We start from the raw sequence: 25,212 nt of genomic DNA, 5'->3' as shown, positions 1-25,212 counted from the left end.
ATTTTTTCAGTACACAAAGGGTGGAGTACTAATTTTAAAAAGCCTAGCTCTCAAGCATAAATGTTAGGAGGACAAAGCTGGTTATAGATAGTTTTATGTTACAGGACTGGAGGTTTCCTTTTCTTAGTAAAAACAGAAGAGGCTCTAACACATTTACACATAAAAAAGGTAAGAAGCAACAAGAAAGCCACTGAAAAAAGGTCCTTCATGTAAGGAGATCATGCAGGGAGCTGCAAACAATAGTGACTCTGAGACTTTAGGATGCAATGGAATCACCTAAGGATTTATTAAAGCTCCACCCCTAGTTTCTGGGGTAGGTTTGAGACTTTCTAACAGTTCCCAGGTTAGAATGCTTATGATGCCTGTACAAATGCAACAATTTGAGAAGTAGGTTAGACTAAAATCAGAGTAGCTCCAAGACAGGAACACATATACACTGGCAAACCAGGTACAAAATTGGAAAAAATAAATTAAACTAGACTGAACACTACCTATTCCCAGACTGTGAAGACACTTCACACTCATTGGTTTTTTGCTTTCTTATTTTTTTATTTCCCATGAGCACCTTACTGCCTATCGCAAGCACTTACTACTTTTACAACACTTTCGAAAACAAAATTTTAACTTGCTTTAATCTATCATAATTTTGTTTATAACATTCCCTAATTATGTTTATTATATTTTAGTATTAACTATTACGTTTTTGAAAATGTTAAGAGTAACATTTATCTCATTGTATGTCACAAATATTGCAGGTACAAGGAGAGCTGTTAATTTTTGTTTATCTATCTTGGATCAACAACTCTCCCAAATTTCCTTACTTAACCTAAAACATTTTAAGTTGAACCATCTTAAAATTATCTTTAAACCATCCCAGTTATCTATTATATACTCAAAATTTAAATGCCCAACCCTTTTCACAATGGATTCCACTTCCAAAAACCTTTTCTAAACAAATTATCAGAAGCATAAAAATGTATAAAGGCCTTCATAGTAGTGTTATACACAGAAAAAATATATAACTAACAGCAATTCAAATACAACCATCTCGGGAAAAATGGCCTGGTAAATCACAGTGCCTTCTTACAAAAAATTACATGGAATAAAATCTAAGCTCGTTATATAAGTTCACAATGTATGCAAAGTGTCCATAACCAGCTAAAAAGTCGTAAGAATGACGAAGAATTATGCTATCTTGTCAAGTATTTCCCTAATTCAAAAATGGACTTTTTTTCCAAATTGTACAACTTGTTCATAATGGGCAGAATGGAGTTCTAGTAATAACACATGAGAACTATGAGTGCTCACATATGTTACAATGATGTTCTTTTACCTCAGTTGTATTTGCTTCCGTTTCTGCAGCTCTTGGTTTCTGAGTTCTTCCAAGCGCCTGAGTTCTTCCTGACGCCTCATTAAGTCTATAAAATATTGATTACATATAATATTTTTAGCTTCCCCTTGTATGTTTTTATATAGATAAGCATACAGATTCTCTATTACAGCAATATATTAAGTAACGTAGTCATACTCATGTAATAAAGATTATAATCTGTGCAATTAACCAAGTTAACCTCCTTTCTGGGCCTATTTCTTCATGTGTATGAAGAGAAAAATAAAATTTATCCTTTTGTTCTGAAATTAAAATACTTTTTTTTTAACATAGGGCCTAGAACATACTAAAAACAGAATCAACAGCAGCTACATTTTCACTTACTTTTTTTTATACAAATGAGAATTTTTTCAGCAGTAAGTGCAAAGCCCAAAAAGACACCTTGGGAGACATCAGAGGGCACAAAAGAACCAGACCAAACAGTAGGAGTAGTGAGGTAGGACACTGCATTCAGCCCAAAGAACCTCCCTCCCATAAACATCAGCATAGATGACTCCACTGTGCGACCAACAGTGCGAGCCACACAACTATCACATAGTTAACTTCAGCAAGAGAAACCTTGTGAAACCAACAATATATAATCTACTTATATTCCTAAGAGGAAATTCTTCAATTAGCCAAAGTATGGAAAATGTCCTACTATCATTAATTGTCCAAGAAAGTCAATCAGGTATATCCTGTAACAATTTTACCAGTTTTGCAGGTTAGCTGCTCTTAACAGAGAGTACCCATTATGTAAAATTATAAGTGTAAAAATATGTATATTTCTTTAATGAAACTAAATAGGAGCCCTATCAACTTAAAACAAAACTACCATTTTACATTTACTACATTATTTCTTTTAAGTTGTTAGTATCCAAAGTTCCCGAAAGCTCACTGAAGTGTATGTATCTGTACAATACCATAATACTATCCTTCTGGAGGGAAAAAATGAAAAAACTATATATAACTAGATATGTTTTTATCCTTTGATACAATAAACCAGTCATAGGAATTTTTCTTAAAAATATAATCCAAAGGTATCCATAAACATGAAGACATTAGCTGCAGCACTTATTACTAGACCTAATAACATTTTTAAATGCTTACCAAATATAATGATAAAAGAACAAAAAATTTTATCTATACTGTAATTACAATATATCATAACTATAGGTACACATCAACAGGAAACAGAGGGAGATACACAAATTTAAAGTTTGATTTACTACACTATAAGAAAGCGTTTTCTCAATTTAATATCCTTCAAGTCATGAAAACTGAATGTATGCTGTGATCTAACAAGTCCACTTTCTAGAAATACAAGAATCGATTCAACAGACTGAAAGTTGGTTAAGAGCATGAGCTCTGAGCAACAGGGTCACCAGTTCAATTCCCACATGGGCCAGTGAGCTGCACCGGAGCTGAGCTGCCACCGAGCTGCCAACAGGTGGCAGGATGGCTCAGCTGGTGAGATCACATGCTCCTAACAACAAGGATGCCTGTTCAACTGCCACACAGGATGGTGGGCTATACCCACCTGCAACTAAGGCACCTTAAGCTGAGCTGCCCTGAGCTGCCAACAGGCAGCCCAGATGGCAACTGGACTTGGGGCTGAGCTAGCTGCGCCCTGCACAACTAAGAATGAAGGACAACAACTTGGCTGTTCCCCTTCCCCAATTCCCCAATATAAAAAAAGGAAGATAGGGCCGGCCGAGTGGCGCGATGGTTAAGAACTGGCTTGGAATGCCAGAGGGCCCCGGTTCGGATCCCACATATGAGGGCCAGTGACACTGCCCTCCACAGCTAGGATGCTGAACAACAGCTCGACCTGGAGCTGGGCTGCCGTGAGTCGCCGGCGACGGCGTAGGCTGCAGCCCCTGTGGCAGTGGGTTGCCATGGGCTACCGTGTGTAGCCAGCAGCCAGCGTGAGCGGCCAGCCAGAGCCGGTGACTGATCTGCCTCGCCCGGGAAGAGCGCAATAATGGTGCCAACTTGGGCCAGTGAAGCAACGTCCTCCACAACTAGACTGAAGAACAAAAGGACAGCAACTTGTCTGTTCCCCTTCCCCCAATTCCCCAGCACTGTTCCCATCCCCCCAATTCCCCAAAAAAAAAAAAAAAAAAAGCTAATGGAAAATAACTTTGCAAAATTACTCTGCTTTAAAGACCAAATGCCCTTAGGGAGAAAGCAAAGTTTACTGAGCACTCTGAGGCCCAAAAAGATGTTCTTCATCATCACTATATCCTCAGTACCTCAGACAGTATCTCCTACAACTAACATTAAATCGGTCCTGAAGCAATGACTGTTATACTACTGTTTGTCAGTAGCAGCAACAAATATCTTTGAATGCTTTCACTTCTAATCAATGTTATTTCCTAACCATGGCATGACTGTAGATAATGGGGAAATAAAGTGCCTGGCAGGCAATGAGCAGAGAACAATTCATACTGGAAAGAAGTGCGAGAGCAATCATGGGGCCCAGGAAACTGAAATGTTTTAAATTTCCCAACTGGTTCTAGTGTGTAAGCAAATTTTAAAACCACCAGACTGGATAAACTTGAAGCTCTCTCTTCCAGCTCTAAGCAGCCACTGATTCTTGACTTTATCTTAGATAACAATTTTCAAATTTTCTGCGCGACTATCTTTAAAAATACTACATGATATGAATGAGTTCAGTTTTATTAGAAGAGTAAACTTACAGAACTGCTAGGTTTAGGGTCCAAATAAACCAAAACTGTTATGACTAGTTTCTACTGTTCGTTGAACTGGATTTTGTTTTAACTTATTTGACACCAGCACAGTAGTTATTCAGTGACTTGATCATAATCGCTCAATAAGCATTTACTGAATAGGGGGAGAAAAATGAGATTTTGTTCTAAAGGACAGGGGGGAAAAAATGAGATTTTGTTCTAAAGGAAGTAATAATCTACCAAAAGGATTTAGAGATTGAATGATGATCAAATTTTTACCTTTCAAAGAACTACTGGCTCTAACATAAAGAATGGTTTAGAGAAAGATGGCAGGAAATCCAATAAGTAGGCTACTGCAGAAATCCAGACAGGCATCTGTGGTGCCTTGATGTCTGGGGCAGCCAAGAGAAGGTAGATCAACCTTTACTAAAAGGCTTTATTAGAAAAACAAAAACAAAAAAGTTAAGAGTAAAATGATACAAAGAAATTAGGTGCTTTATTTAAGAAATACAAAACTAGTAAACTATATAAATGTCCAACCACTATGCAGTACACCTGAAACTAATATAAAATAATACTGAATGTCACCTGTTAAGTAAAAAATTTTAAAATGGGGGGGCAGGGGGAGCGGGGCTGACTGCGTGGCACGTTGGTTAAGAGCTGGCTTAGGACGCCAGCTCTGAGCAGCAGGGCCTTGGTTCGGATCCCAAATGAGGGCCAGTGACACTACCCTCTACAGCTAAGATGGTGAACAACAACTCGACCTGAAGCTGGGCTGCCGTGAGTCACCGGCGACTGCGTACGCTGCAGCCCCTGCTGAAGTGTGCTGCCGTAAGCTACCGTGAGTGGCCGGCAACCAGCGTGAGTGGCCGGCAGCCAGTGTGAGCTGCCAAGAGCCGCTGTGAGTGGCCGTCCAGAGGCCGGCGACCAACCTGCCTCACCTGGGAAGAGCACAATGATAATACCAACATGGGCCAGTGAAGCAACATCCTCTACAACTAGACTGAAGAACAAAAGGACAGCAACTTGTCTCTTCCCCTTCCCCTGATTCCCCAGCGCTGTTCCCCTCCCTCAATTCCCCAATAAAATCTTTAAATTAAAAAAAAAAAAACTAGGGGGCAAGGTGAAGAGGAATGAGAGGTCCCAATTTCCAGGTATAAAACAAGTACATCATGGGGTGTAATGTATAGCATAGAAAATATAGTCGGTAATATTGTGATAGCGTGGAACTGTATCAGATGGCTGTTGGACTTATCATGGTTATCACTTCTTTAGGTATGTAAATGTTCAATAACTATGGTGTATACCTGAAACTAATACAATATTTTATGTTCGCTATATTTTAATAAAAATCTTTAACAATACAAAACAATTTCAAAAAGAAATACAAATTATTACAGATAGTGGAAAAAATGAGTGATATAAAGAACTAGGAAAAATTATTTGGAGAATTAAAGAACAGAACAAAAAGAGAAATAATAAAGTCAGGAAATTAAAAAAAAAAAACCTAGAAAGAGAAAAAGAGACAAGAAATGAGCTTCTGAAATTTAAATATCTTGACATGTTAATAGGTATTTGCTCAGTAAATATGAGAGTAAACTATCACCCTTTATGACTATTCTTAGGAATTCAGTTAGCTCAGTCTCAAATGTCTAACATGTTCTTGCCAATTACTAAGAATTTAGTCTCCCCGAATCCCATATCCACCAGCACACCAAGAATCTTTTTTATCTCTGCCAAAGGATATCCATTTGTAATCTTCTGACATGTAATAATAATCTTAAACAGCCAGCATTTGTCCTAATTCTTTCCACCAAACAAAATCTTGATATGAGACTTCAAGCCCTATCTACATAGCAAGAATTACCCATCGCACTTCTCTTTTTTTGCCAGCAGAATCATGTATTTTGCTACTGGCAAAATTTAACAACCTTAATTACCTCCAACAACACTACTTAATGTAGGTAAAACTGATTTTAAGTACTGTTTTAAAGGAAGCTCTCTTGGAAAAGGGAGGTTTTTGTTCTAATATGCTGAGTTCCAACTGTCTCTCGAGACTCCTAATTGGCAACTTAAACAGTAACAGATACCAATGGGAAATATAAATGAACCTCAAGAAAAAAATCAGAACATCTACATGAAAACCCATTTTTACCTTGCCTCATTAGCATTAACTGGTGTTCATGCCTGGCTGCTTCCATTTCTGCCTCCAGTTTCTCTTTGGCTTCTCTGATGTTTCTATCAACCTGCTCACGCTGCTGCTTTTCCATTTCGTCAAGAGCCTTCCATCGAGATGCGTACTCAAATTCAAATGTCCCAGGCTGAGCAAAACGTGGTGGCTGCTCTCTTTCCCTAAGTTTACATTTAAAAAGATACAGAAATGTATGTTTAAAAGGTAAAATAACAAAGCTAACAAGAACTACCATTTACTGAGCACTTACAATGTTCACGGTACTGTGCCAGGCAAGTGCTCTACAGGAATTCCTCATGGCAACATTGTGATGCAGGTTGTAACAAGCTTGAGTTTGAGAAACGGCCCAAGGATGCCCAACTAAGAAGTAATGGTGCCAGGATTCAAACCCAGGCAATCGGATGCTATAACCTGTACTTCCCTAATTATCACCTCCAATAAGGCCTTTCTGTAATTCATTCAACAAACAATTTTACATACAACAGTCTGCAACTGAATCAAAGGTGCACTAAGCTAACTGTCTGAAATCAGATTTTTTTTCTAATAGTAACTTTTAGGGATACTAAAAGCAGATATAATTTATTAAATGCTATGTGCCAAGCTAACTGGCTAGGCCAAAAACTAAAGGACTTAAAAAAATAATCAAAATAAAAAATAAACAAAGGCCTAATTTACCACAATTGTAGTTATTTGTTGAATACTTGTTTCTCTTGCTAGACTGTAAACTTGGTAGGGACATGTAATGTCTGTTACTGCTATCCTTCAAGTACCTATATAGTACTTGGCACACTGTATAAATTGAATTTTTCTTGAACAAATGAAAAACGATGAGCAAACAAATGACCAAAATTTTTTTGAAAAACGAAGACCAATAAATATATTTGAAATTCAAAGAAATTCTTCAATTACATTTGCCTATCATAGCTTCTACTAAAAAGTACTGATAACACTATCCCCACTCCACCAATAAAAGCATAGATGCCTTGCATTCATAAATTTTAACTTTTAGGGTTGGCCGAGTGGCACGTTGTTTAAGAGTTGGCTTGGGACGCCAGCTCTGAGGAGCAGGGCCCCGGTTCAGATCCCACATGAGGGCCAGTGATGCTGCGCCCTATACAGCGAAGATGGTGAACAACTCGACCTAGAGCTGGGCTGCCACGAGTTGCCGGCGACAATGTAGGCTGCAGCCCCTGCTGCAGTGGGCTGCCATGAGCTACCATGAGTGGCTGGCAGCTAGCACAAGCTGCTGTGAGCCACCATGAGCGGCTGTCCAATGGCCGGTGAGTGACTGCCTCATTCGGGAAGAGCACAATGATAATGCCAACATGGGCCAGTGAAGCAATGTCCTCCACAAGTAGACAGGAGAACAAAAGGAGAGCAACTTGTCTGTTCCCCTCCCCCAATTCCCCAATAAAATCTTAAAAAAAAAAAATTTAATGTTTATTTCAGGGTGGGGAGGGGAAGATGAATGGGGGGACAAATTTGGGAGATAAACAAAAGGCTGTCAGCCAGCGGGGAAGACGTGCTTGTATCAAGAAAGAGCTTCAAATATCTCCAGAGGTATTTAAGGAAAATCACAAAATTAACCATGATCTAGACCGTCTATCCCTAAAAAAAGACTTGGATTTTCGTTTTTTTAAGCATTGAGTAGGAAAGGGAAAGGAATGGAGGGGATCCATCACCCACTAATTTTTCTGAAAGAACTGTTTTAGTCATTCCTATGTCAGGCATTAACTATAATATAAAAATTCTTCTTTTTCTCCCAAAGGAAACTTTGAAAATATGGATTTGGGGAGTTAGAAATGAATTTGAATTGTGGCTCTTATGTTTTGTGAACATTTCCTTCTGAGCATAACTCTTTAGTAGTAAAATTGGGAATACAACGGTATCTTACAAGGTTTGCTGGGATAATTAAACAAATTAATCATTCTATAAACAAATATTATCTATACATTCAATTTCTTGTAACACCCTAATAATTCCAGTTCTCTAATTCCTAAATCCAAAAGTATACTCTATTTCACATTTGTAATGATTAGCTATAACCAGAAAAAAGGGTCAACAGAATAGGAAATCAGTCTTTGAAAAATAGCAGAAAGAGATTAAAATGGTTATGAATCACAACTGATTACTACTGACACTTCTTCACTGTACTGATTTCCTCCCTCGCTTCCAGGACACGCTCTGCTGGCTGACCCTTACAGAAATGACTGCTCTCAGTCTTTGCCTGATTCCTCCTGATCTTCCCAACCTCTATGAAGCGGAGTACTCCAGGGTTCACCCTTTTGACATGATTTTCTATCACATGAGGTAAGTCTAGCCCAGACAGCTCATCTAAAATCAGATGAAACTCCCAACTACTGATTTAACATCTCCACCTAGATGTTCAAAAGCCATCTCAAGCCTAACCTTGTCCAAAACAGAGTTCCCGATCTTCCTACCCCAATCTGCTCCTCCTACAGAATTCTCCCAGTCATCAGCAACTTACATACTTCCAGTTACTTAAGCCAAAAACTTTGTAATCAACCTTTTAACTCTTTCCCCCATATGACCATAATACATCAGCAAAATCCAAAGTCTATTTTCAAACTATATCCAGAATCTGACCACTTCTGACCATCGCCATTGTGACTACCACTCCATGTCAGCAGGCTCCTAAACTTATCTCCCCAATTCCACCCTTAGCTCTTTATAATCTACCCTTAAAACAGAGCCAGAAAGCCCCTGTTAAACTTAAGTCACTACTCTGGTTCTTCCTTTCTCATCAAATACAATACAAAAGCCCAAGTCAGCTTAACAGCCTACAATGCCTAACATCCTGCACTCCCTACTCCCCCTCACCCCTCAGTGCATCCCATCTCTGCCTCACCCACTATTCCCCTTCACTCACTATGCTCCAGCTAAGCCAGCCTCATTACTGTTACTGGAAAATGCAGGACAGAGTCCTCCTCCCTCAGAGCCTTTACAGTTACTAGTTCCTTTGCTGAGATCACTGTTCTCTACTCCATCCCCTTCTGACAGCTACATGGCTAGCTTTCTCCTCCTACTTCAAACTGTTCATCAAATGTCAACCTCTCAGGTAGGTTTTCCTAACCCTCTGTATGAAAGAGTCGCACTTCACTGCTCCCCAGCACCCACTTTCCCCAGTCTTTACACCATATTTTATTGTTTGCCCAACTTATCACCCCCACAATTTCTAGTCAGTTTTGTTTCACTGATACATCTCCAGAACCAGGAACACAGCAAGCACTCCAATTTGTCATTTGAAACAACTATAAGGAAAAACATTCAACTGCACTAAAATCCAAGAATGCTAATTAAAAAAACATGAATAAAATACCACTTTGAACACAGACTGCCAAACCTTAAAATCACAATATCCAGGGCCAGCCAAGTGGCGCACTGGTTAGGAGTTGGCTTGGGACGCTAGCTCTGAGCAGCAGGGCCCCGGTTCGGATCCCACACTAGGGCCAGTGACACTGCGCCCTCTACAGCTAAGATGGTAAACAACAGCTCGACCTGGAGCTGGGCTGCCGTGAGTCACCAGGGACAGGCGTAGGCTGCAGTGAAGCTGCAGTGGGCTGCCATAAGCTACCATGTGTGGCTGGCAGCTAATGTGAGCAGCCAGCAGCCAGCGTGACCTGCCAAGAGCTGCTATGAGCAGCCGTCCAATGGCCGGCGACCAATCTGCCTCACCTGGGAAGAACGCAATGATAATACCAACATGGGCCAGTGAAGCAAAATCCTCCACTTCTAGACTGAAGAACAAAAAGGAAAGCAATTTCTCTGTTCCCTTCCCCCCGATTCCCCAATAAAATCTTTCAAAAAATAAAAAAAATCACAACATCCACTTTTTTGTCAGGATGAAGAAAACTACTTTTATACATACTCTAATGAGTATAAATTGGTATATTATTTCTGGAGAACCATTTCCAGTATGAATCAACTTTAAATAGGCATGTCCTGTGATCTAAGCCTTTATACCTCAGTTTAGTAGTTTTTTTAAACAGTACTTCTCACTACTTAATACATGTTTTCAAATCTTTGGTTTATTCTTTTTACATCTCCATTACCAGAAAGGTAAGCATGAGGACAGAAACAATTCAAAGTTGCATTGGTAGCACCGAGAACAGTGCCAGGCACAAAAACATTCCAGTATTTGTTTAACTTATGCATGCAAATATGTTACAGTTTTATTTATTTAATAAACAAGTGACAGGTTGAAAACAACACAATGTATTCAGGTAACACATAAAAATTTTTCTGTCATACTGCATGAAAACCATTTGGTAAAAAAATAATATACAACTTGTTGAAAATAGGCTATTTTTCTTTTTATCTCTAGACTTCTTACCCTGTGCCAAGTTATTTACCTAGGACGTCCTCCACCCTCCCTCCCAAAAAAGTCTCCTTTGAACCTATACCTGAAGCATACTAATTAAATAATTTCATGATTATCTAGATTTCATTGTTTCTCTGGCATAAATATTATTCCTACCTACCTATCCCTGCCGTATTTATAAAACTAGAGACTTTTCTAAGTTTATATTTTAGTCATATACAAAAGAAAACTAACATTCCATGTAAACCAGGCCAATAGAACACCATATAATCCAACAATACTTGAAAACAAATGTAATAAATACCCGATAGCATAAACATCTCAAATATCTTTATTAATAAACTCTTACTTATGATATTGTTGAGTTTTCTGCATTAGCTTCTCTGGCAAGCCATCTTCATCATCAAACTGCTCCATAGGCTCTACAATGACTGGACGTGGGGTCCTGGATAGGTAAAAAGCATTAATAAGAATTAATAATGTCTAGAATTATCATCCTCCTAGAAATATTTTATAATTCCAAGGTACACACTTGGAAAATGTCTCTCAAGAAAAATATCTCAGTTATCATAAATACTCATAAAATCCATTTGCTGCACCAGACACAGGTGAACATCAAAGTCAGACAAAGATGAATGCTTATTTTTAGAGCACAGAGTCCAAGATGACAGAAAAGTAAACCAGTAACTATGAACCTGTGTAACCAGTGCAGTTAACTTCTACAAAGTATGATGAAAAAGAATGAGTACTTATCTCATGTTTTATGTATGTGGTGTCAAGTCCCTATGTTCCATGCCTCAATCTCCCAACTCCATCCACCTCCCAGCCTCTCTGTGGCTTACCAGTCTTGTTCAGTAGTCTTTCTAAAGCCTAAAATGAGGCCTAAAAGATACCAGCCAAGCAAAAGGGAAGGAGGGTGAGTCGGAAGAAATAACATATTCCAGGAGGAAGTTGAGGGAAGAGGGAGACAAGAATGGACGATGAAAGATACGACTTGGAAACCCTCCTTCTATTGTCCTAAGTAAAATAGGAGGAAGGGAAAGCTCAATGGGGAAAGACAAAAAAGGAGAATAAGTGCAGTGGACGATATACTGATACTACGTTTTTCCTTGCTATCTGTCTCTCATCAATCATGCTAGCAATAGTGAAATCTACTTATACTGCCTTCTGAACAGGGATGCTTGAGAGATAAACAAATCACTGTTAATCTTTGAAATGTTAACAGAAGAGCTAGAGAAGCAAAGGGGCTTTCTGGATTCCAAAAGCATCCCTTTACAAATCAATAAAGATCCAGAGGTTAAAAGACTTTAAATCCTAAACTGTAGGGAAAGATATAAAACGATCATTTAGAAACAATTCCTGGGCTACTGGAGACATTTTAGAGGGAGAATTAAAAGCAGATGTCAAATACTTTGGGGAGATAGAGACAATGAAATTATAGCAACCTCATGTAAATTGAGTGGGAACCCAAATGAAAAGGGCCTCCACTTCCAGGGTGAGACCTCATACCCAACATGTAAGAATGAAGAAATGAGTAAACACAATCTCACTGAGTACATGCACCCAAATGAGGTATGAGAAACCTGAAAGGTCCTGAGCCCATCCAACTGATGAGAGGATGTGGTACATACTTCCAAGAGGACCCAAACGGGCCCGGGGACAAAATGAAGATGATGCACCACTTAGCCAATGGAAGCCATGGCAGGACCACAAACATTATAATAGTAATAGGGCCAATTAAGAGCAACACCTGTGGGCCGGCAGAGTGGCTCAGTTGGTTAAGAGCTCACTCAAGAGTTTGAGCTCTGAGCAACAGCAGTTCGAGTCCTGACCCGAGCTGAGCAGCCGCTGAGCTGCCAACAGGTAGAAGGATGGCTCAGCTAAAAAAAAAAAAAGAGCAACACCTGAGCAGAGACCAACAAAGACAGAAACTTCAATACCACGTGGCCACCACCACTCAAGAGAAAAATCAGAAACGGAAACTCAAGAAGGAAAATGTACTAAGCAGATCACCTGTCACTCAGAACATGATAATTATTGGAACTGACAAGATTAATTTGATGAAGTCAGGGAATGGTGAACAAAATTAGAGAACACAATGACTACTACACTATCAATGTCGAATGTCGTTAAATATAGAATTTTAATTTTCAACATGTGAACATGGCCCATAGACACTCTTATACACTAGGGGTCGGACAGGGTACAGCCCTCTGAGAGAGAACTTGACCAATACATACAAATGTTATACATTTACTATACCTTATTCCTGCAATTCTATTTCCAAAGCAAAAAATAAGTAATGAGGAAATATCAGTCTCAACTACATTCACATTACATAATACTACAAAAAAAAAATGTGTGGTTTACAGGGATGTCCTTGAGAGACTCGGTCTTATTTTTTCTTGACTGAGATAAGTGCTAAAATGTGAACATTTATGTTTTCATTGTATGGGTCACTCCCTATAGAAGCTCCCTTTGTCCATTATCTTAGCCCTCTTGTTTATTTCACTTTGATCTTTACGTGTCAACAAGTTTTTTTTACAAACCTAACTTAAATTTATAGGTGTAATTACTAAATTTACTTTTTTTACAAATGTAGGTAAATATTATATACAAAAAAAATATCAAAAGGAAACAAATCAAAATGGTCAACCATAATGTTAAATCTGGTTATCATCTGTGGGTTGTTGTTTTTTTTCACCTTGTCCATGAATTAATCATTAGTTTTGTTGTAAAATTGATAAGCATTACATTGCAAGAAAACTTTAAACAACATAGTAAATTTTAAAGAAGTTCCATGAAATCCCATCACTTGGAGAGGACCTCTAATCAAGTTTCATAAACATCTCTTCAGATTTTCCTTTCTGCTAGATATACTTTTCTGTAGAATCGCCTATACATGCTTTCTTCAGAAATCCTGTATGACAATATAAAATGGTACCATACAGATGTATGTATCATAATTCTTTAACCATACCAATTGGTGTACATTTAACATTTCCATGTTTTTTCTGTAATGATATCTCATATGATCAACACATTTGTGACTGATTCCTCACTTTTTCAAATCTTTTTAGAACTGTGAGAATAAGGTAGAATATACAGTACTAAACAAATGGTGACTTGAAAGATGATGCAACATTTTGTGCATGCAATTAAAAAAAAGGATTATGTAATAACAATTTGTTTCACTACTAAATCATCATTACAGACATACCACTTTGTGGGGTTTTTTTCATTTGTCTTTTTTTAACATATTTGAGAATTCAAGAGTAATGATAAAATAATTTCTAGGATGATGAAATGTCTTATGGTAGAGGGAAAATAAAAATCACTAGGACCTGATAATGTTATCTTAGACTAATAAAATGATCCTATGGCCCCACATGTTAATTTTAAGAAAATCAAATAAGTTTATTCTATTTTTTAAATTTTCTTTTTGTTCTTTTGAAGACATCTAGAAATAAGTACTAAAATATCAATCCTTACAAATAATTAGGACTGATCAAAAAAGAAAGTAAAGGGCCAGCTGAGTGGCGCGTTGGTTAAGAGCTGGCTTGGGACGCCAGCTCTGAGCAGTAGGGCCCTGTTTCGGATTCCATATGAGGGCCAGTGATACTGCCCTCTACAGCTAAGATGGTGAGCTGAGCAGCTCGACCTGGAGCTGGGTTGCCTTGAGTCGCAGGCAAGCGCGTAGGCTGCCATAAGCTACCGTGTGTGGCCAGCAGCAAAAGGACAGCAACTTGTCTGTTCCCCTTCCCTCGATTCCCCAGCACTGTTTCCCTCTCCCAATTCCCCAATAAAATCTTTAAAAAAAAAAAAAAAAGAAAGTAAAAACCTAAAATTGGACCCAGTTGACACTAATGATATACCAAAGGTCAAGTGTGCTTTCCTGGAAAGGTACTTAGCAATATGTACTTCCACCACTAGTAGGTATGTATAGAAAACTTTTTGTGTTTCCAATATATAAACAAAAGAAATATTACATTTTTGTTTTTTATTAAAGAATGTTTTTTTTCTGAATATAAAAGTAACCCCATTTAATGGACAGGTATGTGTTGAAGCAAACAAAATGTTGGAAAAACTAATCCCTTTTAAGCATGAGTATAAAATAGGAAAAGCATGAAAAATTATTAATGGAACAACCGCTTGCGTGCAGAAGAGTTAACAAAGCAAGCCTGAAACTGCTATCCCATCACCCTAACTGATAAGGCTGGTTTTCTGTGCCAAAACTGTCCAATTGGTTTATGTTGAGCATAAACCTTCTAAGTTTGTTTCCTTCTAGGAGTCTGAAATTTTGATATTTACCAGATATAAGGGAACTCACAAAACTGACACTCCACCCTCCACCTCCACCCCCACATTCGTAGGGTCAGTTCAAGTTCTCCTAGTAGTTTAAACACTTCATTGTGTTAGCTCAACTAACTGCTGGAGGAGTTAAGACCATCCCTCAACGGAAGGACTTAGAAGCTTACACCTAGTTTCTTCCAGACTTCATCCCACGTGCATTTTTCCTTTGCTGATTTTGCTCTGTATTCTTTCACTGTAATAAATCTTGATTGTTAGGCTATATGCTGAGGCCTGAGGCCTTCTAGTGAACACCAAACCCAGAGATGGTCTTGGAGATCCCCGAGATACATCTGTAAGCACACTACAATCAAATATAACTTCTGCTAACATATTCACATTTTTTATTTCCAGTCCAGTCTTTTTTCTAATCAGTTTACAAACACAAATTTGGATCACAGTATACATCTAGTTTGTGTCCTTTCTCTTCTTACTTGCTAAATTAATGTTTTATTAATAGACGAAAAAAAGTTTTAGAGCAGTTGTTAGATAGCATATGTGCATAGCTGAATGCTATGCCATAAACAAATGTTACGTTCATAATTTTATTTCTGTTTGTATTTGAGACATAATTCACATACCATAAAATTCACCCCTTTAAAGTATACAGTTCAGTGGTTTTTAGTATGTGCAACCATCACCATAATCTAATCCCAGATATTTTCATCACCCTAAAAGGAAACCCCAAGCTCATTAGTCATCAACTCCCCATTCCCCTTCCCCTGAGCCTCCGGCAACTACTAGTCACTATAATATATACTACCTTTAAAAACATTCTTTGCATAAGTGTTGCATTTCCAGTGTCATAAATTTTTTTTTCTTTTAAAATTTTTATTGGGGAATTAGGGAAAGGGAACAGTATTGGGAAATCGGGGAAAAGGAACAGTCAAGTTGTTGTCCTTCAATCTTAAATGTGGAGGGCGCGGCGCAGCTAGCTCAGTTCCAAGTCCAGCTGCCATCCGGCCACCTGTTGGAAGCTCGTGGCCACTCAGCTCAAGGTGCTGTATTCAATCTTGGGGGAGGGGGAAGGCCCTGCAGCCCACCATCCCATGCAGGAGTCGAACCGACAACCTTTTTGTTAGGAGCACATGGTCTCACCAGCTGAGCAATCCTGCCAACTGCTGGCAGCTCAGCTCAGGCGCAGCTCACTGGCCCATGTGGGAATCAAACCGGCGACCCTGTTGCTCAGAGCTTGCATTCTTAACCAACTGAGCCACTTGGCCGGCCCCTCAAAAGTAAGATTTTTCATTTTCCTTTTTTCCCCATTTTTCTGCTTCTCATCACTTCAAAACAGCATAAATATGTAGTTTACACATATTTTTGCATAGTATGTTAATCATTATATATACTGTACAAGGCTATTTTACCTAAAACATGTACAGTATACAGTATTTTATGACAACTTTAAGGTATTTTCAAGAGAAATTTTGATTACACAAGGTGTCTACAGTTAGAAACTCAATCCCTATGATACCATTCCTATAAATCACTTGTATTATCTCAGATATCTGAGATTCAGTCAGTCCACCAATAAATATTTGATTACCCAATATATACCAAGACTGTACTTGAGGCTAGTTATACAAGGGTAAACAAAATAATCCCTAAAGTCTTTAAGACCAAAAAGAAGTAAATAATCACTTTAAGAGATATCAGAAAGAATAACAGAGGGAGCCCATTTTAGATAAGTCAGGAAAATCCTCTCCATGAAGTGACATTTCACCTGAGACCCACTAATCAAACAGCAGAGAAAAGAGAATCCCGGGAGTTCCATGAGAAGGTTTAACTAACAGTTAAAACAGTTCCTGAGCACGAAGTCTACAGAAAGAATAAACCACTCTACCTGTAGCATAATATAAAAAGCAAGGATTCAGCATCAGACTACACTTTACCATTTATTAGCTGGGCAACCCTAAGCAAATTACTTAACATCTCTGGGCCAATTTTCTTATCTGAAAAATGGGATAAATATAACCAGTGTGCAAAAATCCGAGAGATCATGATTATGAAGTATCTGACAGATAATAAAATATTCAACACCTTGCCCATTCTCTCAAAATTATTTTTAAATTATTCTAAAAGTTAACTGTAAGAAATCATTAAATATTTACCAATGCCTGACTATGACTTTAAAACACACTAATTAAAGCTATCATTAGAAGAAAAAAAATACTAATCACATGCCTTGCCTACTGCTTTATAGTTCCTTCATTCATTCATTAAATAATCATTTAATTACTTACTGGAACTGGATATCTGTAAGAAAAAAACTCATTTGTTACCTTATATCACACTCAAAATGAATCACAGGTACTAATAAAAAAGCTATAAAATTTCTCAGGAAAACACGAGAAATGCTTTGCTACCTTAGGAAAGGCAAAGATTTCATAAAAAGATACAAAAAGGCCGAGTGGCTCAGTTGGTTGAGAGTTGGCTTAAGAGCACAAGCTCTGAGCAACAGGGCCGCCAGTTTGATTCCTACATGGGCCAGTGACGCTGCAACTGAGCTGAGCTGTTGCTGAGCTGCCAACAGGTGGCAGGATTGCTCAGCCGGTGTAACAACACGATTGCCTGTTCAATGGTGGGCTATGCCCACCTGCAACTAAGACTGAACTCGGCACCTTGAGTTCTGCTGCCGCCCGGATGGCTCAATGGATAGAGCGTGCACTCTTAACAAGGCTGCTGGTTCGACTCCCACATGGGATGGTGGCTACACCCACCCACAACTAACATTGTAACACAGTACCTTGAGCTAAAGGCCACGAGCTGCAGATGGGCAACCAGATGGTGACTGGCGCCCTCCACAACTAAGATTGAAGAACAACAACTTGGCTGGTCTCCCTCCCCAATTCCCCAACACTGTTCCCCTCCCCCAACTCCCCAATTAGCACATTGAGGACGGGGCATTTAAATATATAGATGCAAATCTGTGTCACTGGTCCACAATGTGTTAAAAGAAAAAAAAAAGGCAGAAACTTTGAAGACACTTCACAAAGCTATAGAAATAGCCAAAAGCACATGAAAAGATGCTTATCATTAGTAGTTAGGAAACTAAAATTCAAACCACAATGACACACACCTACACTCATTAGAATATCTAACAGACTGAGACTATCAGTGTTGGTGAGGATTTGGAGCAGCTAGAACGCTCCCATTCATTGTTGGTGGGAATGTAAAATGGTAGAAGCATTTTAAACAGTTTGGCAGTTTCTTAAAGTTGAATACACAGTCATTCATTCACTCCTAAATGTTACCCAAGCCACATAAAAACATAATGTTCACAAAAAGCCTTCTACACAAATGCACATCATAGCTTTATTCACAGTGGACAACAGTTGGAAGCAACTTGAACATCCACCCACAGGTCACTGGACAAACTATGCTTACGTCCATATGATGGAAGACAATTCAGCCATAAAAAGGAACAAAATATTGATACAATGATATGGATGAAATCTTATAAACATTATGCTAAGCAAAATAAATCAGACACAAAAGAGCACAGCCTATATTATTTCATTTATATGAAATACTAGAAAAGACAAAACTAATTTACAGTAACAGAAAGACCAATAGCTGTCTAGGACGTGGACAGGGCTGGGGAATAACAGCAAAGGGGAACTTCTGTTGGGTGACGGAAATGTTCTATATCTTGATTGACTATATATTCATCTGATAAAACTCACAGACTGAATCAGTTTCTTTGACTCCACATACTTGACTATACATACATCTGTTAAAACTCATTGATTTAAAATGGGATGCATTTTAATGTATGTAAATTATGCCTCAATAAAGTGGATTAAAATATCATTCATTCATTATTTAAATACAGACATACCTCGTTTTATTGCACTTTACAGATATTGAAGTTTTTACAAATTGAAGGCAAACCTGTGTCAAGCAAAGTCTATCGGTGTCATTTTTCCAACAGCATTTGCTTTTTTTTTTAATCAATAAAGTAATTTTTTTTTTTTGGTTATTCTGGTTATGGTGGGGTTTTTTTGTTTTTTATTTATTTATTTATTTATTTATTTTTAGCTGAGCCATCCTGCTACCTGTTAGCAGCTCAGCGGCTGCTCAGCTCGGGCTGGACTCGAACCGCTGTTGCTCAGAGCTCACACTCTTGAGCGAGCTCTTAACCAACTGAGCCACTCGGCCGGCCCTAATAAAGTAATTTTTAACTAGGGTATGCGTTTTTAAAAAACAATGTTATTGCACACTTAATAAACTACAATATAGTGTAAACGTAACTTTCATATGCAATGGGAAACCAAAAATTTTATGTGACTCACTTTATTGCCATATTCACTTTACTGCAGTGGTCTGGAAACTAACCCACAATATTTCTGAGGTATGCCTGTATAAAATTGTGCTTGCCTATAACAGATGTTCAGTAAGTTCAATGAGAATCATAATACAAAACATTTCTGAGATTCAAATATGAATCAATACACGTAAGTTTGAAAAAAAGTATGACCCTGATTCCTAGAGGCATACAAAAATTCCTTATTTATATTGAGTATTTACTCAATACCTACCTACTATATGACAAGACAGTATGAACTACAAGGAAAGACAGAAATCCAGAAGATAGAGAAACCCATTTGTAACAGCATGGAAGAATGATAAGATGTTTAAAACTTACGTTGTTAGCAAGAACGCCCCATCACCACATCTTTCCAGAGCCTTTCGCGCAGGAGGTTTTGCTGCAAATTCTACAAAACCTTTTCCTGTAGCTCTACCACGATCATCCACAACCACAACAGCTTTCTCTACTGGACCAAACTGGGAAAAAGCTTGTTCTAGAAGCTCATTGGAAACAACTGGAGAAAGGTTCTTGACAGTCAGGGCTGCTCCATGTGTTGCAAAACGAATTCGGAGAGGTCGGCTCTTCAAAATGGTGCCATCCAGCTCTGCTTTTGCAATTTCAGCCAGTGTTCTGGATTCCTTATTAGGAGGAAAAATCACTTTTTAAAGATGAGAGCAACACAAAAATTTTAAACAGTGGTTTGTTTCTAGGGAGGCTAGCTGGGTAGCTTTAGAAAATAAAAGACAGGGTCACTTTGTGTTTTTCAATTTTGGTATCTTGCATTTTATTAATTATTCAAAGATAAGTAATTTTAAATAAAAATTTTAAGTAGAAAGTCCCAACCCCAATGTCTATTAAAAGCCATCACTTAAAGACTGTCTTATAAATAACCTTATAAAGATTCTTATAAACAACTTATAAGCTATTAAATATTTCAAGCAATTTTTTATAATCTCCTACATATATTAAAAGAAACACTTATATTTGAGACCAAGTACCAGTTACTAGAAACTATTGTTGAAAATAGGATTCTCTATGCACACCATGTTTTTTATATTTATATCTTAATAAAACATCCCATCTCTTATCAAACTCCCTTTCCTTATTTACATTTTTCTTTTACTTTTTAACTGTGAAACTATTATCAGGTGTTGTTAATCACTTCTCCAGAAATACTTCCGTGGGCTACACAATTCTCACCATTATACTGAGCGAAGCAAACACATACATACATTCATGGGTTCTAAGAGTTCCCTCCATTTTACAGAAAAGCAAGTGCACATGCACTTATTAACATTCATTGCTGAAATAACAAGAGATGTTTCTTCTTTTTTTTTTTTAAGATTTTTTTATTGGGGAGTTGGGGGGATGGGAACAGTGCTGGGGAATTGGGGGAAGGGGAACAGACAAGTTGCTGTCGTTTTGTTCTTCACTCTAGTTGTGGAGGANTGGAGCTGGGCTGCCATGAACCGCCAGCAACAGCATAGGCTGTAGTGTGTGTGGCCAGCAGCCAGAATGAGCAGCTGGCAGCTGGTGTGAGCTGTTAAGAGCCACCGTGAGCGGCTGTTCAGAGGCCAGCAACCAATCTGCCTCACCCGGGAAGAGCGCAATGATAATACCAACATGGGCCAGTGAAGCGACGTCCTCCACAGCTAGACCGAAGAACAAAAGGACTGCAACTTGTCTGTTCCCCTTCCCTTGACTCCCCAGTGCTGTTCCCCTCCCCCAATTCCCTAATAAAATCTTTTCAAAAAACAAACAAAAAAATGACATCAACATGCTTTCTGAGATAACCTGTTTACATGTTTACATGTAACCCTTTACATGTTTATCCAGACCTCTCTTTGCTTGGTCCTCTGTTGTCCCTAACCTACTCAATTTTTATTTCTCTGTGTTGGACCTTGTCCTTGAAGAGAACCCTAGCTGTTCAGTTTCAGGAGCTCAGAGGGTCCTCCTATGGGCTCCTCACACTTTATCAGTCACTGAATTAGGAAAACCCCTTCCAGTCCAGGTGTTCCAGGATTGGCCTGCTGTATCTTTCGGTCAATACCTGTTGGCTCTTTGGTGGGTTCTTTTAGTCTCAGATCCATCATGCCCCTTACTTTGCTTTATCCCATTCAGAAGGCTGATAGCACTCAGAATTCATCCTCATCCACTTGTATTTAGAAGTTTGTGAAGATATCCTATCACTTGTAGGAAATATCTTTCATGGGTTTTTGGTGTTGTTACTTGCTTTATTTTTATTGGTGATTAGGTAAGATCTAAAAACTATGTTGCCACACCTGCTTCCATCTCCCATCTCCCTAACAAAGGCAAATTGACCAATCTATTTTTAATTTTTTTTTAAAGATTTTATTGGGGAACTGGGGGGAGGGGAACAGCATTGGGGAATCTAGGAAGAGGAACAGACAAGTTGCTGTCCTTTTGTTCTTGAGTCTAGTTGTGAAGGACGTCGCTTCACAGGCCCATGTTGGTATGATCATTGTGCTCTTCCTGGCTGAGGCAGTTGGTCACCGGCCATTGGACGGCCACTCACAGTGGCTCATGGCAGTTCTCGCCGGCTGCCAGCCACTGGTCGCTCACGCCGGCTGCCAGCCACTCACGGTAGATCTCAAAAGCCCACTGCAGTCCAACTGCAGCCTATGCCGAAGCTGGCAACTTACGGCAGCCTAGCTCCAGGTTGAGCTGCTGTTCACCATCTTAGCTGTAGAGGGCGCAGCGTCACTGGCCCTCATGTGGGATCCGAACCAGGGCCCTTCTGCTCAGAGCTGGTGCTCCCAAGCCAACTCTTAACCAATGCGCCACTCGGCCAGCCCTATTTTTAATTTTTATGGTTACTGTATTTTGGGTCCTGGTTAAGAAATTCTTGCCTCTCCCAAGGTCATGAAATACTTTCCTATGTTTACTTATGAAATTTTTGTTAGGGCCGGCTGCGTGGCTTAGTTGGTTAAGAGTTGGCTAAAGAGCATGAGCTCTGAGCAACAGGGCTACCGGTTCGATTCCCACTTGGGCCAGTGATGCTGTGCCCAAACTGAGCTGTCACTGAGCTGCCAACAGGTGGCAGGATGGCTCCCCTGGTGTAACAACAAGATTGCCTGTTCGATGGTGGGCTATGCCCACCCGCAACTAAGACTGAACTCTTCACCTTAAGCTGAGCTGCGCCCAGATGGCTCAGTGGATAGAGCGTGCACTCTTAACAACAAGGCTGCTGGTTCAACTCCCGCATGGGATAGTGGCTACGCCCACCTGCAACTAAGACTGAAACACAGCATCTTGCTCTTAGAGGCCACGAGCTGCCGAAGGGAAGCCAGGTGGCGACTGGCGCACTCCACAATGAAGACTGAAGAACGACAACTTGGCTGGTCCCCTTCCCCAATTCCCCAATAAAATCTTTAAAGAAAAAAAAGGTTCTGTTGGGCCGGCCGAGTGGCGTGATGGTTAAGAACTGGCTTGGGACACCAGAGGGCCCCGGTTCAGATCCCACATATGAGGGCCAGTGACACTGCCCTCCACAGCTAAGATGCTGAACAACAGCTCAACCTGGAGCTGGGCTGNATGGTGCCAACTTGGGCCAGTGAAGCAATGTCCTCCACAACTAGACTGAAGAACAAAACAACAGCAACTTGTCTGTTCCCCTTCCCCCAACCCCAATTCCCCAATAAATTTAAAAAAAGAAAAAAAAAGAAAGTGTATTAGGGAAGGGAAGATCTTTCACTAGTGTAAAATTGTAATTAAGAGAACTTCCTTAGGGCCAGCCTAGTGGCTCAGTTGGTTAAGCGCTCACTCAAGAGTGCGAGCTCTGAGCAACAGGGTCACCAGTTCAATTCCTGGCCTGAGCTGAGCTGTTGCTGAGCTGCCAACAGGTGGCAGGATGGCTCAGCTTAAAAAAAAAAAAAAAAAGAGTGCTTCCTTAAAATAAAAGATGACTTGCAATCATATGCTGGACAGGCCCAACTAAGTACATTTTGCAATGTCTTCTCTATTATCTGAACACTCTATAAGCAGCATACATTATTTCATAATTAAAAGTAAAAAAGCACAAGTGAAGGGGGTTTAGTCCCTGATGACTAAATAACAATAAATTCAGTTGATTTCTATTTTATTTGAACAATGGTTCTCAAACTTTAGCAAGCATCAGAATAACATGGAGGGCTTGTTAAAACCCAAGATTGCTGGGCCCCCACAGCAAAGTTTCTGATTCAGTAGGTCTAGAGAGGGGCCCTAGAATTTTCATTTCTAACAAATTATCAGTTTAACTGATTGATGAGGTGAGACAATGGAGGTGGTATAGGGTCAGCACCGCTAGCATGAATGGTAGGGAAAAATCACTTAAGTGGCCTTCTGCTACACTAGAAAGAGATCTGAAGCTGTTGGACAGGGACCACACTTCTACGAAATCACTGTTCCAGAACTCTGATTTACTAAAGCTAAAACGGGTGGAGGTGGGAGGGATAAAAAGCAGAAACCAAGTTCAAGTGAAACTAATACCAGTTTTAACTATATTAAACTAGCTTGAAAATACACTACAACTTTTCAGTTAATTTATCCAATCTAAATTGTCAATAACCAGTCAAAACCTAAAAAGCCTGAGTCTAAAATTCCAAAAAATGTGTTCAAAATACACACACAGTCTGTTTCACTCCTAAGGTACCATGGGCCCACAATATGGATTAGGGCCTTACAAGGAAGTACCACTTAAATTCTTTCCCCCACCACTACATACTAGCAATGCTAACCCTATACCATCTCCAAGTGTTGTGTCACCTCATCAATTAACTGAAAAACTACAACTACCAGAAAATTTATTTGCATTTTAAAGAGTAATAACTGAACAAGTAAAAAGTATTTCTAAAAACATAAATCAGACAAAACTACACCATTATTTTAGAGCCACTACGCCACCACTACACACTATAGCCACTATACTACCGTGTTTCCCCAAAAATAAGACCTAACTGGAAAATAAGCCCTAGCATGATTTTTCAGGATGCTCGTAATATAAGCCCTATCCCAAACATAACCCCCAGTTAAGATCGTCAGCCAGACATGACTGTTTGAATAAATGTAGATTTTATACATGAATAAATGAATGAATGTAGACTGTTTGAGCAAAAATTAATATAAGACCCGGTCTTATTTTTGGGGAAACATGGTATTACTTATATTCAGATCAGGTATACACTATGAGTTTCCTAAGTAGAAAAAAATAACATAATAGCTCAGAAATATTTAAAGCTTTTAAATTTATCTGTTAATCAAGCTCAGATTAAACAGTAAAGTTACCTATAAAGTCAAATTTTGTAAACTAAACTCTAATTCCCAACTGACAATTTTTCCACACTTACACAAAAATTTAGGATGATCAGTTTGGAGGAGCACATTCCAAAGGAACAAGACGACAGCAGCTCTTCTCACTTCCCCATTTCATAGTATCATAGGTTTGTTTTTTGTTTTTTAAGAAAAGCAATGGTCTGTGCTGTCCAAATATAGTAACCACTAGCCACACGTGGCTACTTAAATTTAGAATAAATAAAATTTAAAATTCAACTCTTTAGCCGCAATAGCCACATTCCAAATACTCAACAGTCACATATGGCTACTAGCACTACTGGACAGCACAGATACATAGCACTTCCATCATTGCAGGAAGTTCTGTTGCACAGCACTAATACACTAGAGAAAGGATTCTTAGTAGCTTTCAAGATAGGAAGGAAAGGGGCTGGCCGAGTAGCGCGTTGGTTAAGAGTTGGCTTGAGACGCCAGCAGCAGGACCAGGGTTCGGATCCCACATTAGGGCCAGTGACACTGCGCCCTCTACAGCTAAGATGGTGAACAACAGTTCGACCTGGAGCTGGGCTGCCATGAGTCGCGTGCGACTGTGTAGTGCAGCCTACGCCTTTGTCAGCTGCCATGCCGTCCAATGGCCGGAGAGCGACAGCCTCACCTGGGAAGAGC

At 39.2% G+C, this 25,212-nt stretch overlaps 1 protein-coding gene across 1 annotated transcript in view; it reads right to left on the bottom strand.

The window, feature by feature from the left end:
- The window catches only part of PSPC1 (paraspeckle component 1), a 59,467-nt gene that overhangs the window by 31,635 nt on the left and 2,620 nt on the right, over nt 1-25,212 (bottom strand). Inside the window, exons 2-5 of the mRNA XM_019652335.1 lie at nt 19,594-19,895; nt 10,945-11,040; nt 6,218-6,414; nt 1,334-1,418 (exon numbers count right to left, since the gene is read on the bottom strand). Of these exons, the coding sequence (XP_019507880.1) occupies nt 1,334-1,418; nt 6,218-6,414; nt 10,945-11,040; nt 19,594-19,895 (680 nt within the window). The remainder of the gene's footprint in view (nt 1-1,333; nt 1,419-6,217; nt 6,415-10,944; nt 11,041-19,593; nt 19,896-25,212) is intronic.

The sequence above is a fragment of the Hipposideros armiger genome, unplaced genomic scaffold (genome assembly GCF_001890085.2).
Source record: "Hipposideros armiger isolate ML-2016 unplaced genomic scaffold, ASM189008v1 scaffold_178, whole genome shotgun sequence".
Classification (NCBI taxonomy): domain Eukaryota; kingdom Metazoa; phylum Chordata; class Mammalia; order Chiroptera; family Hipposideridae; genus Hipposideros; species Hipposideros armiger.
The sequence above is the reverse complement of the archived record's forward strand: the minus strand, read 5'-3'. Positions and strand labels throughout refer to the sequence as shown.